The 18,292-nt window shown below is 36.6% G+C and overlaps 2 protein-coding genes across 2 annotated transcripts; both read right to left on the reverse strand.

Annotated features, from left to right (window-relative positions):
* Positions 1-839: 839 nt before the first annotated feature.
* Positions 840-5,698, reverse strand: LOC119990853 (probable ATP synthase 24 kDa subunit, mitochondrial). The gene is made up of 7 exons (XM_038836980.1): positions 5,544-5,698; positions 4,614-4,707; positions 4,068-4,212; positions 3,174-3,284; positions 2,688-2,834; positions 1,739-1,861; positions 840-1,246 (listed from the first exon to the last, which is right to left on the reverse strand). Exons 1-7 carry the CDS (start codon positions 5,580-5,582, stop codon positions 1,183-1,185), a joined length of 723 nt encoding a protein of 240 aa, XP_038692908.1. The 5' UTR covers positions 5,583-5,698; the 3' UTR covers positions 840-1,182.
* A 511-nt stretch (positions 5,699-6,209) lies between these two features.
* Positions 6,210-18,161, reverse strand: LOC119990851 (RNA cytidine acetyltransferase 1-like). The gene is made up of 26 exons (XM_038836979.1): positions 17,888-18,161; positions 17,643-17,734; positions 16,632-16,803; positions 16,391-16,513; positions 15,903-16,076; positions 15,493-15,603; positions 15,247-15,380; positions 15,048-15,141; positions 12,959-13,057; positions 12,676-12,812; positions 12,346-12,443; positions 11,724-11,847; positions 11,518-11,605; positions 11,329-11,428; positions 11,198-11,250; positions 10,781-10,957; positions 10,629-10,666; positions 9,679-9,772; positions 9,036-9,215; positions 8,789-8,897; positions 8,644-8,713; positions 8,425-8,572; positions 7,470-7,598; positions 7,145-7,270; positions 6,894-6,959; positions 6,210-6,786 (listed from the first exon to the last, which is right to left on the reverse strand). The coding sequence occupies exons 1-26, from the start codon at positions 17,990-17,992 to the stop codon at positions 6,535-6,537; spliced, it is 3,093 nt and encodes a 1,030-aa protein (XP_038692907.1). The 5' UTR covers positions 17,993-18,161; the 3' UTR covers positions 6,210-6,534.
* Positions 18,162-18,292: the final 131 nt, after the last annotated feature.

Below are 18,292 nucleotides of genomic sequence, written 5' to 3' on the forward strand. Positions count from 1 at the left end.
TGGAAACATTTAGAAGAATAAGGATAACCCTTGATTTTTTCATCTTTGCAGTTCATGGGGAAAAGGTGAAATATATCTTTCTGCTAGGTAACTTATGTCAGTGCTAACACAATTTTAGTTCATGTTTAGACTATTGGACACCAGAACATAATCCCCTCTGTTCATGTTTCAATGAGTGATGCATGTTGATGAGCATTATAATGTAGTTTTTGTACTGTGATTGCTTTAAGGAAGTGTGGTTTATGGTAACCTTTGGCAATAATTTGAGCATTGCTATCACTGGCTTAGTTCTTTCACCATTTTAACCACTTTCAAATCTGTACTGTGTACACTGTATGTATCATTGGCTTAATTCTTTCATATTCATAAAATTGAGTTAAAGGAGTACTCAGCATGAGAATTTAGTTAATTAATACTCGAGAATTTTTATTTTTTCATGTATATTCCCCCCTACACGGACGAATATGTGGCAACAAGGCGTAAGAGTTGCAAGGTGAAATCTCAAAGTCTTCAATTCTTAGAAACCTCTCCACATTATGTGGGGTAAGGTTAGCCTGTCCTTGACCATGGTGCCTGAATGCATTCACGTTTGTACGTGCCCAACTCTGCGAGTAGACGTTTTCAAAATTAGGATAGAAGCAACATTACTCTCAACGAGTTTCAATGGTTTTACAGAATTTGGCTTCATCTCAAAGCAACTGTGGCTTCTTTCTTTATGATTTTTGCTCATCAAGGAAAAAGGTATTTCTGCTTTCTATCTCGCCATCATTTGTAGAGGTACATACAGCAGCAACAAGGGCAGTTTACCTGCTGAATTGCCAATACCCATGTCCACAACAGTTTTCAATTCAGCTTGTAGATATTAGAAACCGCATAACCAAAAAATAGAAACAGTTGAATACAAGAAACCTTGTCAAAAGACAGGACATGGCCGGTCCATTAAAATTTATGGCACTTGCACTACAACGGTTTCGCCACCATTTAGCGATACAGTTTAGTTAAAATTAACAAAGTAGCATGACATCTTCTCGGGTGCCATAGTATTCGAATTTACCAACTGAATGGCTATTTATTTGCAAAGCAAAACAGAGGAATTTCCAACACCTTTAACATTGAATGTTGGCAAAGCCATTCCCTCGAAATGCAGAACAACTCAAAAGCAAACTGTAAGATTTCCAACTCTTACATAAAGTTCCGGATGTCCAAAGACTTGACATCCACCATTTGCTCATCCTTGAATTCTTCCCTGCAAATTAGAGCAAGTAATATATCAATCCAAAGACGAAAAATACGGGTTGCAATCAAAATTTGAAAAGGAAGGTATATGGCGTTGCCACATAATTTCTATCCCAACTGATACAGTGATCTAAATGCCGGTAATGCAAATAGTAAATACTTGTGCCTGCATTCACGTAAGCACCTTTCTTTCCAGTTGCCAGTGGTTGATCAATATCAAGCATAACCAAGGCGATTTAAGAAGGATCACACAAACCTTCCACCTAATACAAATGAAGAGGCCAAGACAAGGCTACAAGAAAAGTTCCAATGACAATGTTGTTATTTTCTAGAGTACGAACAATGCAGATTAATATTACTTGTCCCATTCCCTTCAATTTTGTGCCTTGGCCCGAGTACAGGGGTCTGTCTGTTAAAGAATTTAGATGTCCAGAAACACAGACAACAGAAAAGAGGCAAGGGCTTATATATCGAAACGGTAAGCAAGGCTGAAATGGCATACCGCTTTTTCTGGGTTTCCATGGCCTCAAGAGCATCCTTCTTCAGCTCCTCCAATTGTGCTTTGGCAATTTTCTGTTCCAACTGTTCTTCATATTTTGGCAAATCCTCCTTCCGAATACCCAGCCTAGTAAGATAAATAATTAAGCTGAGATATAAATCTCCATTTTCAATGTAAGACTTCTAAGTAGCAAGGTCAAACGGGATTTCAAATTTGATCTAATACCAAGATGAGGATATCTACTATCATAATACACTACTTGGAGATGTTAGAAGCTTTTCTTTCACGTTCACAACCATGAGAATGAAGTAAAAGAGATTACCCAGAATAATTGCCCTTTCGATTTTCAAAATGGCAAGTCAATTTCTACCATTAGCCCAACAATGTTAGGCTGCCCAAAGAATTCATTTTCATTAATTTAACCTGTCAATTATAAGATGTACTGTACATTTTACTCTCTCCAAACCCAGCACCAAAGGAAGATTCGCGCACTGGGATGCCCTTAGAATGAATACAATATGAAAATATGTGCAATTTCATTCACAGAGAGTAATCCTATCTAATATCATACTTGATTCAATATGCTCTCAACAGATGAAAGATTATATATATAAGGCTTTTCTCGTAACACCTATATAATAATAATATCATTCAAAAAGAACCTCTCAGGGCTCCACATTTATGTTCTAATTCTCCAAGAATTCAATTTCCACCCAATACATTTATGAGCAAACAATCACACAGACAGAATAACCTTGTCAGAGAGGACCAAAAAGAATGACTTTATAATCAAGCCAAATCCAGAGAGCCTTTTCTCCACCTACTTGGGTATCATGAAGGGGTATGATCATATGTTCAAGAATTTGAGCTCACCTAGCTTGAGCAACCCTGAACACAGCTTATGTAAGAACTGTAGCAATAATAATAATTGAGATCTTACGAAAATGCTTACTTCTGATTAATCTTATCAAATTCTGCCATAAGAAGGGACATTCCTTTCTTATCACTCCTCATGAGAGGTATTTTTATTTCATTTTCAACCTTCTCCAATGCATCAAACATCATAGCTTCAGCACCGAGATCATCAGTGAGCCCTCTCCTGTCAGAATCAAAGAGAGAGACAAAGAGAGAGAGAGAGAGAGAGAGAGAGAGAGAAGATGAAATTTAAGCATCCAAACAAATAGAAGCGAAATATATGACACGAGTACAATATGACACAATACAGAAGAAAGGTTCAATGTATGTCGCCACAACAGTTCACCAACAGTAAAAGAAGCACGCAAAGTAACTTGGAATTAAACACCAATAGTAGAAAATATGTATATTCCTGAGAAATGAAAATTGACATTAACTATAGCTGATTGAAAATGGGACAGCCATGACTAAATATATGACAACGCACTAAATGTACAACATGGGAAAACAGTATAGCACATACTTGATACGTATTTCCTTCAGTGTCAACAAATATGTTCGGGCATCAGGAATTCCTTCTGTTCGAGTTTCGATAGTATACATGATTCTTTGAGATTCTGAGAACAATCCTGCCCTGCAATAGTCACAAAGCATAATAGAAAAATCAACAACTCATGCAGTCAAACACAGGCAACACCTAATGCAGAGCGCCAGAGCCTAGAGAACTCTGTAGAAGTCACAACTCCCAAAAATAAGACATCATCATATAAGATAAAACAACAGAAGTTGAAGGCATAAAAAAGGCCTATGAGAATGCTTAACAGTATAAGTTTGTACCTCTGTGTCCTTGAGTTCTAAGGAGACACAATTAATAAAGTCTAATGAACAAAAGAACAGAACTTCTAACACAACATGTCATTCTGCAGTTGCAGCTAGTTAAAGGAACTCAAAGGGTTCAACAAGTTATATTCAGCTCACAACTCCACCCAAGATCCAAAGAAATAAACAACATGATCACACAATAGCCAATAACAAATAAGGAGAAAAACGATGAATGCATAATGAGAGCTTGAAAACTGTCCATGCGTTCCATTTAACTTTGGGATTTATCTGTATTTTTAAATCAGGTGAAGCTATGTAATATCATATTTTCCAGCAATATTCTTTAGTTTAGCAAGTTAGGTCTTAGTCAAGTCTTATTTACTTACTGAAGGGTATGAATAGACTATTGATCTCGCTATCAAATATGGCTACAGGACCAATTCTACAATACATGATAAATCATGTGCATCAAAGAGGATACATAAAATAAAAGAAGGGAAAGCGAGAAGGGGAATGGGAAACAACTGAGCCAAGATTGCAAAAAGATGCTAAACAAGAAGGTGATAGATTTCAGAAGAATCAGTTGAGCACTTACTTCTCTCTAACAGTCTTCATGACCTTAGCATATTGAGATACTGCAGCTGGATCATCAGGATCTATGGTGATCTTCTCCTTGCGAAGTACACTCATAGCTGTCTCAAACTTCTTCTTAACCTCCAAGAAGATGTTCTTCAACATTTCTTTTAGAATCAAAGAGAGTAACTTATCAGTAAATAACCAAACAATCAACTGAATATTCATTGAAAGCCAAAGAGCATGTGAAACGTAATGAAATACTCCTAGAAAAAGCACACAATGGAATTATTCAGAAAAAGAAAATGTCAACAGAAATATTCAATCCTTTTCACACACTTAATAAATCAAATCAGGTATCTCTATGCTCGGCATTCAGCCAAAGTTGCCACCCTCATCTAACTCGATCAGAGAACGCACACAAGTGCAGCACCTGCACATTCCACGTGAATGGGCTACACAGGCGATCCACAAGGCAAAATAACAGTTTGACTTTCAAACAAAACATGCAGATGAAACAGGCAGTCTGTTCTCATCAAAAAAACAAAACATCTACATATCCACTAACCATCTCCCTTAAGAACAGGACGAGCAGCTTCCTTGGCAAAGTAACGAACTGGAATAGCACATTGCTGCTGGGAGAAGACTTGACTGCCATACAACTGGACAGAGGGGAAAGCAAAGAGTTAGAAGCATCATCCAAGAAAATAATAATCAGTGCTTCTAGAGGGTAACCAAGACCAATGTTTATTTTAGGGCATTGATAGAACCGAAAACTAATCCTGTGTCCTGTAGCCTCTAACTGCACCCTTAGCATCATCCCTTTTATTTTTTCGAGCAACTCATCATAGATGACTCATATAGCAGAAAATATTTTAACCTCCACTATGTAATTTTGAAAACTTATTTCAGGTTTGAAATGCAAACAATATACAGATCATAATGTACACTCCGTTACTTCTTTTATCCTACTATTAGGCTTAGTGTTTAGCTATTAAGAAAACGGATAAACTATAACATCATTCTTAATTCTGTTTGCTAAATGTTCTCAGCAGTGAAAAATGCATACATCAAAATCCTGATTGTTTGGTTACATTTCCCCATCACACCTTATAAACCTACCACAACCTCTGTCCATATTAGCATTTTTTCACTCGTTCTCAATGAACTTCACTCCGATCACTTCACTCCCACAATTGTCCAATAAAGAGAAAAGAACTCTCAACTTATGAATATAGCGCGTTTATGTGCTTCAATCCCATAACTATACAATGTGTACATTCATTATTTTAAGCAAATTCGTATCAATTTATCATTTTCTATCACCTAAAAATCAGAAAACCAACAGAGTACCCAAATACACTATTCATATACTGAGAAAAACCGATTAAAAAACGAAAACAACATTTGCGATTTCAATACGAAGAAAAATGAGAAACAGAGATGTGCTTCGCTTGCAATGAGTCCTGATAGCTAGATCTGAGATAGAAAGAATTACCTGTCTGGATTTGGACAAGAGACGAGACGAGAACGCCATGATCGGTACCTCCTAGTTTTCTTCTTCTCCTTTCAGCGTTTTGTTCTCGATTGTTAGGGCTCGATGCATCTATAGGAGACTGAGCACAATGGGAGGGTTTGCGTACTTTTTACAGTTCAAGGTGATCCGTGTTCCGATTCCATCCACCGTCGGATCAGCTAAGAAGTGTTTGAGATCAACGGCTAAGAGTTTTCCGTTTCCTTTTTAATTTGCAATATTTCCTTTTTGTTCCTTGTCTTTTTTTTCTTCTATCAGGCCTTTTTTTTTTTAAGCTGCCGATTGTATTCATTTACCAAAGGGTAAAAAGAATTTGAAACCCTAAAACACTCAAACCATCACATAAATGGATTACAATAGAATTAAAAAAGAAAAATATAAACCACCATCCATCACCAGACAATCTCGGACAATACCTATTACACCGAACATCACCGGACAACCGCCAAACAACACCGTACTCGACTACACTACGCGAATCCTTCACGATACCTACAAATCCTTTTTAAACAAATCAAAAAATTTCATTGCCTAATCATTGCAAGACTTATCTTCATAGCTTACTAAAAAAAAGGAAAAAGATTTATCTTCGCATCATTATTAACAAAACTGAGTATTCAGGAACTCATCTGACAAAAAACAATCCATTAGTAATTGAGGATTGTAGGCAAAGTCAAGATAATGTAAGTTAAGAACTAAAAAAAAAAATCTTCCTACTAAAGCAACAACAAATACATTTATACTGCTTCTTACCACAATCCCTTCCCCTCACTATGTTCTTTAGAAAAACAATAGCACTGTCAATACAAGGGCTACAGCTTATTCCAGCCTCAAAATTGCCCAAATATAATCCATAAAGCAACAATATCAACCTGTAAATCTGTTGTATAACTCAATTCAAAATACAAAGATCTTAACAAGCAGCTATTGCATAACTGTTTCCTTTTTCAACAATTCAATATTTACTCTTTTTGTTTGATTTCGAGCCACGGTCATTGCTTCTCTTTTTCCCACTCTTATGACCCTCTTTCTGCTTCTCATGTTTATCTTGTTTTTTTCTGTTCGATTTTACGCTGACCAGACCTCCCGAGGGTATCTTTCCACCATTTTGCAAAGCATTCTCAAAATCGGCGTCTCTGTCAACAATGGCATATTGTTGGAGAAACTCTGGATTTAACAAACCCTCTGTTGTGGGTTTCATGGAATCCTAAAACAAGTTTGTGTGAGCTCAGCGTCATTGAAAAATAGAAAATACAATGAAATAGTAAAAAAAAAAAATTGAAATGAAACAAAGGTCCAAGATAAGGAGAACACCTCAGCTTGTTTTGCGCCTTCCTTGAGATCCTCGTCCAAAGAGATACTGTGAGGCTCCAGCACTCTCTGCACACAAGATTAAGCCATATATAGCGTATACCATACTAGCATAATCATTTAAAGAGGACAAGCAAAATTGTAGGTGAGGCAACAACACGTCACAACCTCTTATGTATTAAAGATATTTTTGGACATGTTTCTGAACAAAAGCGTACAATTGGAAATAGGATGGGAATCACTATGCAACTTACTTCTCTTATCCGAGGAAGAGTAGAACCAATCTCCTTGGATGCAATGTCATCTAGATATGTACATAACTTCTTCATAATCTTCAGATTGTAAGCTAAAATTTGCGATCTTTCTAGATTCATCTGTCCCTGTAAAATAACAATTTTAACAGGAGAAAAAACTTTTAAATGTCTCCTAAAATAAATTAGATCAATAAACAGTTGGTATAAAAATGCAAGGCGTATGGTGCTCAAGAAGGTTCAAGAATGGACTCTGGATTTTATGCGTGTGCATCCCCATGTTTATAGAGACTGGGAGAGGTAAATTATCCGCAAACTTCTGACATACCTCAATATAAGTGATGTTTTGTCGCTGCAAACCAAAAAAGAGTAAAACTGAAGCTTGGCTATATGAAAGTTTAACTGGAAGCTTCCCTCGAAAATATAGACGTGCGAGAATGGGAACAAGGCCGGCTATCTGTAAATCAAAGACAATATTCAGGATTTTATTAAGAAAAAAGCATGCAAATACTCACATCTTGTAAACTTTAAAGTTTGTAAAGTGAAAAAACCATGCAGGGCAACTTAAGAGTGGCGATAAAAAGTCATTGGCACTAGTTTGAACAATAAAAAAATGCAACCACTCAGTTCAAGTGGTCAGTCTCCAAACCACCACCTGCCTAAGGGAAGGGGGTTGAATCCTCATATCTGTTGAAGAACAAAAAAAATGGCCTACAATGGGGACTTACTGGAATACAAACTTCAGCAGTCATTTTCAGTTATTAGCTTATGTGGAAGGATCTTCCATGCATCTGGCTCTACTTCTTTTTTGTTAGTCTAAATATAGTTTCTTACTGAAGACATGCCCCTCCTCATCTGAAATAATACTCTACATTTCCCATGATATGGCGAACAAACTACATCTATCATCTCCAAAAACAGTATAACCCAATGAATGGGTACTAATTGAATATAAGACAAAAAGTACATGTAATAGTGGTTGCAATATAATAAGATGCTCCCACCATGACTTTAGTTCCAACTCCTAATAGAAACTTGCCACAAACGCCAATAGAAGCCTTTATAACACAAGTGCATTGCACCACTGGTACCTCAACAGTGGTGCTTGGTGATTCCCAAGGCCAGGAAAAAAAATCACAGGCTTGTGACAGATGCATTCTTTAGCTGGGTATTGTGTTCCCTTCATATAACAACAATTAGTAGAGATGACCTATGTTGTCACAAGTACAAAACATTGCCCAAAATGCATGGATTCAATCATAATCAGCACTTGCAAAACTCACCATCAGATGATCAACAAGATTATTAGTGTAAGCTTTCAACCGTTCCATATCATATGGTGATATATCATCACTAAGTGATTTACAAAATCCATCTGAGTTGCGCATCACAGGTTCTGCCTCTGTGAAATCAATCTTAGGTTCCAGGATGCTGAAACATTACAAAAGGTATGAGTACGTAGTGGTAATAGTTATTTGAAAACCGCCATTTCCAATACTAACCTCATAGCAAGCTTATAATCCATTGCACGGAAATTAAAATCCAGAAGTCTCATAAATCTTTTCTTGAAGTCTGAGATGATAAACAAATCAGGTCAAGAAGTCAAAACAAAAAGAAAAGGAAAAGAATTCATTATTATGGACTCACCTTCATAGAATGGACCAAAAAAGCCCCATTCATCCGATCCACTGACCACAACATCATCGTTGTTCAATGGTCTCAGCACCATACATGTGTGCTCCCCTGTAACAGTATTCTAATTGAATGGAAAAAACAATATTCAAAATGCTGAGTTTGCAAGCTAACCCTCCAAGCACATCAGATTATTCACTTAATACAATGGAGGTAACAAGTAACAACACAAGAAAACTAAAGAAAAGAAAGGCATCTTAACTGGATTGGGGGCAATGTAGAATGGACCAAACTTATGTCTCCTCCAAAAACGAAAAAGGTCCAAGGTGAGCCCAAAGGATACACCAATATAATGGAGCCTCTCTGGCTGTCGTTCACGAAGATGTGCCAGCAAAGGAGGTAGGTCTGTTCTTGGTTTAATATTTTCTTCTAGCAATGAAACCTGAAAACATTATGTTTCAAAAACACAATTATTCAAAATCTTTCAAAACCTTTCACAAAAAAACATGTAGACAGAAAAAGAGGGGGAAAGCGGGGGGAGAAACTTTGCCACATATGAAGTAATACTTGCTATTTCTTTTATTTTCAGAGAAAAAAAAAATCCATATTACCTGAACTTATGTATTCAACAAGATTGCTCTAATTCAAAATAAATCTAATCAAAGTTGCAGCAGCAGTGCAACTCAGAAACTTTATCTTTTAAAATAGGTAACCACATGCCACTCATCGGAGTAAAGAAATTGCACATGGAGCATTAAGACATTGCATTCACATTACCAAAAGGAAGAAAGGGAAAAAAGTGAACGCACACACACAAGGACTTGGAAAAGCATGAAAATAGGAAACTTAAAGCACTAATTCGAAAGAAAATGTGCACAAGGGTTAGCTCAGTTGTGTAAGTGAACCTTCTCTGCAGCTTCTGTAACTCTGACTGGTGGTGTCTCCATGGCATCTTCTACATCCAATTCTGAAATTGGACTCAACAGTCCTTCATAGTACCTAAACACCATAGTACAAATATGCTTAGATATCTCTTATGCTGATAATAATACGAGTAGGAAGAACACAAAAACTAGGAGGTGTAATTGTGGTACGGTATGATCATTAGCACAAGAATTCTTGATAAAATATCAAGTCAGTTGCTCTTTTTTTTTATAAAGATCAAGTCAGTTGCTCTTAGAAAGAGGGTTAATAGGTTATTATTAAATTTCATTTCCGCACCTGTAGCCGAAACTTTAACCGTTCGGACAATGCTAACGACCCCCAAAATGTGACCCTCAAAAGTCCCCCAAATCTATGTGGCATTAAAATAGTCATTGATTAAAAACACATATGTAGGGCCCACTTCACATCCAACACTCCACATTAAATGGGGGTCTCAAGCATTATCCAACTGTCTCGCACATAGAAAATAGATTAAAAGATACATATTGTTTGGGTTAAAAGCTTTGATGCTGATGTTGATGTAATGATTAAATCTCATGTGTAAGTGCGAGCATGTGAAGGTGCCGACGTTTAGGAGTGCATTCCAATTTAAGGTCTCAATTTTCTACAGGGAGAAAAAGACAAATACATGAAAATGAATTTATATGAAGATAAAGGGCATCAAGGGGCCCAGTCCAGGACTGATAGATTATCTATAGGCAAAATCGAGTCCGGTGCATCAAAGTAAAGATTTTCATCCTGGACAAAGAAACCAAGTTCAGAAGTTGAAAATCCATCCATCATCACTATCTTTTATTTTAGTTGATTTAACCCATGCCAACACCAATGTAGTGAACACTCCTCCAATACCATGGAAGGGCTACTGTGACTTGCACTTGGAAAAAATTGTAAGCTGGAAGTCAGAATGTACCTTGCTAGGAGCTCAACTGCAGTTGAGCCATATCCAAGCTGCAGGAAGCCCCAAAAAAGGGAAAAAAAAAATATGTAAGTCCAAAATGTTTAACAAATGTGTATAGAATTGTAGATTAATCCCACGTTTACACACATTAAACAACACATTACCTTCATAGCATTGGGATGGGTAGCAATGCGAACTATACGAGCACCAGAAAGGCTAGGGAAATCTGTATCCCGGAATTGTTCACAGAATTTCCATGGTATTTGGTCCCCAGAGGGTCGATGGCTGTCACTCAAACTTTTAATTGCAGAGTTACGAGATATTTGACCTTCAAGACTGACCTGCAGATAAGAAAGCAGAATTATAATTAAAAAAAACCATCAGGGAAAGACTGAAGCATAAAAAACACCATCAGGGATCAGAAAAAGCAAAATCTCTCTACAAGCTGGCATCCCCTTGGTGCCCAAGTAAAATTCTTTGCAATAAAAAAATTAAAAAACAAATCTCTAGAACCTAAAGCCTACAGCTAAAGAGTTAAGATCAGAAAAACACATTGTATCTCACATAAACAAGACACAAACCTGGAGAACGCATAAGATATCAGGAAGCTGATTTTTTGACTCATCAACAGGCCCTGCAGATTCAATGTTTAATAAGTCTATCATTTGCCAGAAACAGAACATAACATCTGTTTGAAGGAATGTTAATGTACCAAGTAACACAAATAAATGATGTGCTGGAGCATCAGCCATTAGTTGCAAGTCATTGGGCGAATTTTTGTAGTGAGAAGCAACATATAAGGCCATCATTCTCTACATACATAGACATACATATTACATATTAGCACCTGCATGAGAAAAATAATATCATTCGGCCATTGTTCAAAATACTGAGTAATTACCTGCAAAAATAACTCACTATCTTTGTGGTAGGAAAAAAGTGTGTCCCGGTTAACATAATAGAGATCGCACTCATCCGGTGGAGGCAGCCTAATAGCAAAGAGTCATCAATGAACACAAAATGGAAATTGAGCCTTAAGAAAATGGTGTAAGTGAAGAAAAATCAAGGTATTCGTTTCCCAACCAATTTTCAAAATTCGTTTCTAACCTGTTGATATTAGGTATGCTGTTTGCAACATCCAAGCAAAGTAAGTTATTAAGCCAGGATTCTATTGGATCACCTGAACCATATCTGATAGATTCATTCAGCTCTATCTTTTTGAAAAGACGGCCTGTATCCAAAAAACTGAAAACTCAAAATTTTTCCGACAGATAAACAGAAGAAAAAGGCATCAAAAACAGAATTCAATGCAAGATCCAAATATGCCAAGATCAGTATTCGTGACAATTTCCATGAGTCTGCTCCCTTGGCAACAGAAAAGCAATAGCAAAGAAAAAAGAAAGGTCAAATGCAAGTCTTGAATATCTAAACATCATATTACAATTATCATATTCATTCAGATCAGACATACGCATACCATGCAAGTCTTGGGAAGATGTTCAGAAAAATTGTTTCACTAAAAGTCTAAAACTAACAATGCACATACTAATTTCCATCTTCAGATGTTCGGAATTTCGGATGCTAAATGGACAAGTACAATTTAAAACTCTAAAATGAAAAAATAAACTACCAGTAAAACCCATAACCATCCTAAAGTGCCTCTGCTAACAGAGGATTTGTGTTGAAAAACTGTCATCAAACTAGGAAGCTGACTGAGACTGAAACGTACCAGAAAGAGAGCCCTCTGTTTTATAAGCAGGCATGTGGTTTTTCTCCTCCAATTGTTGCAGAAGTTTCAGCGATAAAGACCGGCCAGTACCTTCATAGCTTTTAAGGGTATAAAACAGAGAGGATAAGTAAAAGGACATCAGATATTTGATTAAACAAAATAATCCAGCTTATGATTTGGAAGGCTGAATCAAGCGTGTCTTTGCAGTCCAGCATAAATTAATATTATGGGAAAAGAGACAGCCAATTGGAAACAACGCTTTACAACCGTCTATTTATCAATGCCATTAGAATATCAATACATGAAAACCATAAATTTCAATAGTCATACCCATTCACAGTGGATGAAAGGAAGACCAGATAAGGACCAAGCAAGGACTTAACAATTGGCAACGGGATAGCAGCTGCTTCATCAATAACCAGTAGCTCTACCTGATTGAGCTGCTCGTGTTTGTGAGGCTCTACATACTGTGGAAACATAAAATTAGACAGGATTGATGCATAAGAAACACCGACAAATGAAGTAGAATCATCCTCACCACCTAAAAAACTTATGCATAGCACATAGTCAAGGGATATGTCATTTAAATGAAATAGCATGTAAATTCTTTAACCTGTATTGTTTGCCTGTGTTGCTTGTAAATATTGATGCGAACGGTTGCTTTCCTAAACTCAGGATTTGCACTTTTCACCACATCATAATCTAAATGCTCCTGCACAAAAAGGATCCAGTCATAACCAAACACTGCCAACATTTGTGCACTTCAAGAAATTCCATTAAAAGTGTAGTTCAAAGATAGAACAAGCAATTCTCCTGTTCCTCCAACATATAAACTGCATTTTACTGGATACTTTGGTTCAAAGATCAACAAATTTGACACTTCCACGAAACTTTCATATGTAATCACTTGACAAGCCAGCAAATCTGCCTAAAACCCACAGCTTAGTCAGCAAACCTAGACACTGCACAAAAGCAACGAAGTTCTCCAATATATTGACTGCACAATAAATTTTACCCACAACGAAGGTCAGTAGGTGTCCAAGTCTATGTATGTAAAGTTCTTCAATACAACATTTACTCCTGAAATATGAGAAACAAACAAACAATTGTTTGTTTTGACGTAGGACAGCTTTCGCTAACCTCATTAAAGGGTTATTGCAAGGGATTTTAAGTAATTAGGGTTAAATCAAGGGTTTGGATGATTAGGGCTTTAAAGAACTTGAAATTAGGGCTTTAAAACAGCAGAATCAGATCTGAAATCGTAGGGAAATTAGAGAAAATTAAGTAAATAAAAGACAGATAACCTACGCAGCATAACTAGGGTTCCTGGGCATCACACCGAAGGAGGATTGCATCATACATTCGAAAAGCAAGTCACATGCTTGAAAAGTAATCTCAATATTATTCATTCATCATCATCATCATTACATGCTTGAAAAGACTCCAATTATAACTATGAGTTGACTTATGAAAATAACCTAATGAAAGACTAATATAAATACTTAGTAGTAAATTCGAATTCCAACATAATTGGAAATTCCAATAACACCTCTAGAATGAAAATTAAAGGAAACATATTAAAAACTGACCCAATAGTAAACTTACTTAAGAAAACATAAAAATAAGACTTAATCCTCGCTATAGTAATATCTATAAGCTTGCGGATATGCCATGAATCTATATTGTGAAGATCTTTGAATTTACTCTTTCAAGACCCCTATAGCTCCTGCATTATTCATTCCCATGGTTGGAGAAAACTCGAGCTCGAGTTTTAAAATGTTGAAGTAACAAGAACAGTGTCTCCTTGAATATCATTATTGCCAACTTGCATTGATTCCACTTGGAAGCCTTGATTGGAGTTAGGAATGAGAACAAAACTCTTGCACTAGGCATGTCATTGAACTTTTCCCGAATAACAGATTCAATGAGAACTTGTGTAGGCAAGACAACTGTGGTTGAGTGGCACCAGAAAAAATTGCACTGGAATTATCCGTTTCTTTTATTTTTGCAACCTCAAGTTCACATCCTCTATACCTTTAACTTGTTCAAAGTCAGTTTCAAACACAGTTTGAAAAAAATTCACCCCTTTATCCTTTTCAATAACTGATTCTTCCCACAAAAGTCCAATTCAATAACATGTGCTACTTCTGGGTTCTGAACCTTTTCAATAACTGATTCTTCCCAAGAGTCCAATTCAAAATTTTTGATCCAAATGTAAACTTAATTAAGAAAACATTAAAGAAGACTAAATCCTAGCTAGAGTAGGATCTATAAGCTTGTGGATAGGCCATGAATCTACATTGCATAGATCTTTGAATTTGCTCTTAGGACCTCTTTAGCTCCTGCATCATGTTTATGTTACACAAACATATCCAATTCAAAGATTAATTTCTGCTAGATCAACAACAGCCAAACAGCTAGAAAATTTGTATTTGTCAAAGCTATATTTAATAATCTGTAGATATTGCCCAGATAACATGTTTCATCCATGAGCAGCAGTGGAATGGTTATGAAACTTGTTAAAAAAAATTCTACTGACAGAAACTAAAAAATTTAAGAGAACACATCAACCATGCATAAAAATTTTGAGGTACATAAACACAATTGAAAACAATAACAAAAACCTGTTATCAAGCAAATTATCAACATAAGAACAGCTGAAAAAATACGGCAGCCAGCCAAAGGGAGAGAGAATAACTTACCTTATATTCTAGCGCATTAAAACCCTTGCACACAAAATCAAACAATGTTCTTAAGTTTTCAGGGCTAGGCGCAGTAACAAAGATATTAGAGTACCTGCCAAGATAAATTCATCTTTTCAGGACAAACTAAGTCAGCAAGGGAAAAAAAAGATAATGGACAACAGCTAAGAATAAAATGGAGATATTCAAGGCATATTACCCAGCAGCAATAGCCCCAGCCACTGCTAAACCAAGCGCAGCTGATTTCCCACGACCACGGGCAGCAAGCAAAGCAACTGTACTACGTAGTGTCTTATCCAATATTGCATCAAGAAATGTAATGACGGCTTTTCCCTGTTAATAAAGAAAATGTGACGCACCCACAAACATTTCAAACTAATGAGAAAATTAGTTAATCACATGATAGAGAACTAATCAAACAAGATAATTATCAAGCATGTTTCACCTGATCTAACGTACAACACTTTTTGATCAACGGACCAACAGGGAAATCATCATTTAGTTCTTCTTTCAGGTTTTTCAGGTCCCGTTGTGTTTCCGAAAGCCCTTCAGAGTCCTTCGCCAATAATAAAGAAAGGTTATACAAAGCATTAATACTTTATCCACTGCTCATGACAAAACAACTGTTGATATGGAAACAAAGCAACAAATGATTTTTATAAACAATGAGATCTTGACCTAGTGATAGCCTACTCTTCAGGACTTGAACCAGGGCAAGGCTACGGTCGCATAGCACGCTACTAATGATAAATATGAGTTAACAAAGAAAAAAAAATGATAGGCAGAAAAGACAGCAGATTGTTCAACAGCTTTTCATCACAGCCAATAACAGAGTTAGAGAAGCTAATAAATTACCTCTTTAACTGGAACATGGGTTATTGATCTTAAATGAGATGAGATTGGTAAAATATTCAGTTCATCATCCATAACCACACAGGCTTTGCAGGATGCGAGGGACAACAAGAAACGCTCATTGAAGCGCCCAGCAGCCTCGGAATGGGATTCTGTGCGGAATCTGTCATGAACGTCCTGAAACCAGAAGAACTTCTATCAGATTTACAACAAACAGCAAAGATGAATAAATTAGCCCAAAAGACTTGTCATTAAAGAATTTATAGCCCGGAGCGGCGGAGCGCATAAAAATGAAACTAGCATAACACTAAGATAGCTTCCTTTTAACACTTCAATCTAAAGCAAAAACAGTAATGAGAATCTTGTGTGATAGAAAGACGGGAAAAAATGCCAACAAAAGACCTGTACATAAGATAGAATTCAAATCACTCTATTTTCTTCCAACTATGTCCACAACCAACAAATATCAGCAGGGTAAGCTTGACTCATACCATGACCATGGTGTACAGACTCGTCAGCGAGGCGAGAGATCGAAGCAACAGTATTATCAATCCACCACCCTCAACCGTTTCTATCGTTCTGGCGAGTAGATTTGGTGTCAAAGCCTCAAAATCCTGAATTAGGCATGTAACAAACTTCAAGATTGTACCAAGGCCAGGAGATTCTAATATCAAGAAAAGTCTATAACAGGAGATAATGAGCAACTATTTCCAGAAAACCACAGTTAGCTACCTGTAATATGCACATGCCAAAAGTATTCCCAAGAATCCTTTCAGAATCCTTGTACAAGCAATAAGTTAACCCTCCGGTTTCAATAAAAAGTTGAAAAGGAGTCACTTTCTCAGGATCCAGGAGTCCCCTTTTCATTAGCTTTTCAACCTGCTTTTTACGTTTTCTCTGGTGACTGCATAAAACATCACCAACCCAGTTAGATTGTAGACCGCAGAGGCACTGGTCAAATAATAAGTTTCCATAGTATCCGGTAGAGATTGTACATAAAAAAAATGGACTATATTGAATGAAGATCCACAGATGGATTATTCCCATTACATTTGAAAAACATAGGTCAAACAAACTTCCATTGGACACATATAAATGCATGCTAAAGGAGGGGAAAGTATAATATTTCAACATTCTCACAGTCAAAACCCTTTATCCTTTGAAAGTCTGCCGTCCTCTCTTGGTTCCCCTTAATAAAATTTCTTTTGCACTCAAAACAAAACTTAAGCTACTGTCTGTTAATAGCAATAAGCCAAAATGAATGAAATATTGCCTAATATTTGCTCCTCCAATAAGTGATGAAATAAGCAAAATTACAAAAAAGGATAAGGCTTATGCCTCACACTTTTATTAATCCCCAAAAAATTAAGGGTATTGTTAACGGGTGCCCTACGGGCACTTGTTAAGAATTGACTACAACATATCAGAATATACAATGTGTAATGAATACTCTCTCACCTAATTTTTAAATTTTAAAATACATATCTTTGTTTTCCAATACACCTTTTTCATCCTTATCTAGTGGGCTATTATCATTCCCAAAAATTAAAAACTGCCACTAGTAAGTCAAAAGGTTGGAATGGTCCAAGCTAAGTAAACGTTGCGACTTGTAAAGAATTTTAGAATGCAACTCAGTTTCTATTTTTGTTTAACATTCTACTCCAAGATCCCATATGTCAATTAAACAGGAAAATACTCCTAAATAACGTATTAGAAAATTGGCATTTATGCCAAATACAGAACCTGCTAATTTCAAGTTTATCCTTGTAGCACCACAAAACAGTTGGCCTGGATTTTACCACTGCCTTGCTTAGCATGTAGTGAAGATTCACAATCTGCAACAAAACAACAAAAAGTTATCATTACAAAGCATGTTTAAAGACGATTCTCTCTGTAAATTACTTGGTTTCATAATTTTCAGCCCACGAAAAAAAATGTAAATTTTTTATGCATATACGAGAGAAAGAATAAAAGTGAGAATGGAGTGCCTGGTCACGGGACTTGTCACCGACGATGACAAACAATGAACGGTGTCGCAGTCTGACGCCGTTTTCTATGAGAGTTCGGATTCGCTCGTCCACCTTCTTCCTCATATTTCCTGTGTAAAACTTCTTACCAAGATAGTCTTCGAAAAGCTTTCGGTTTTGTGCTATGATTGCTTAGGGTTCTACGCGTTGAAGCGACGCTCTACAATTTTAATGGACTTTTTAGGGCAAGAGATTTCTGGCCGTTGCAGTTTTGCTCTACTCTAAGGTTTGAGATTTTTGAAGGGTTTTATACGGGCAGTTTTTTTTAGGGCAAGAAAATAAGACTGGAGAGCAACCCCCGCCATGGCCCATGGGGTCGAGTTTACTTTACAGCTAAGCCCAACTTAAAACGATGTCGTCTACATG

This window comes from Tripterygium wilfordii, chromosome 22, assembly GCF_013401445.1.
Source record: "Tripterygium wilfordii isolate XIE 37 chromosome 22, ASM1340144v1, whole genome shotgun sequence".
In the NCBI taxonomy this organism is placed as follows: Eukaryota; Viridiplantae; Streptophyta; class Magnoliopsida; order Celastrales; family Celastraceae; genus Tripterygium; species Tripterygium wilfordii.

Bases quoted from the DNA above. Each gene is read 5' to 3' on its own strand.
- LOC119990853 (XM_038836980.1), bottom strand. From the start codon at position 5,582: ATGGCGTTCTCGTCTCGTCTCTTGTCCAAATCCAGACAG. The intron at 4,213-4,613 runs GTTAGTGGATAT...TGATTCTAAAAG, and splicing joins TCCTGTTCTTAAGGGAGATG to AAATGTTGAAGAACATCTTC. The intron at 1,862-2,687 runs GTAAGCATTTTC...TTATCTTACTAG, and splicing joins TTTGATAAGATTAATCAGAA to GCTGGGTATTCGGAAGGAGG.
- LOC119990851 (XM_038836979.1), bottom strand. From the start codon at position 17,992: ATGAGGAAGAAGGTGGACGAGCGAATCCGAACTCTCATAGAAAACGGC. The intron at 15,142-15,246 runs GTAATATGCCTT...TTATCTTGGCAG, and splicing joins GCTGGGGCTATTGCTGCTGG to GTACTCTAATATCTTTGTTA. The intron at 6,787-6,893 runs GTGTTCTCCTTA...AACTTGTTTTAG, and splicing joins AAGGCGCAAAACAAGCTGAG to GATTCCATGAAACCCACAAC.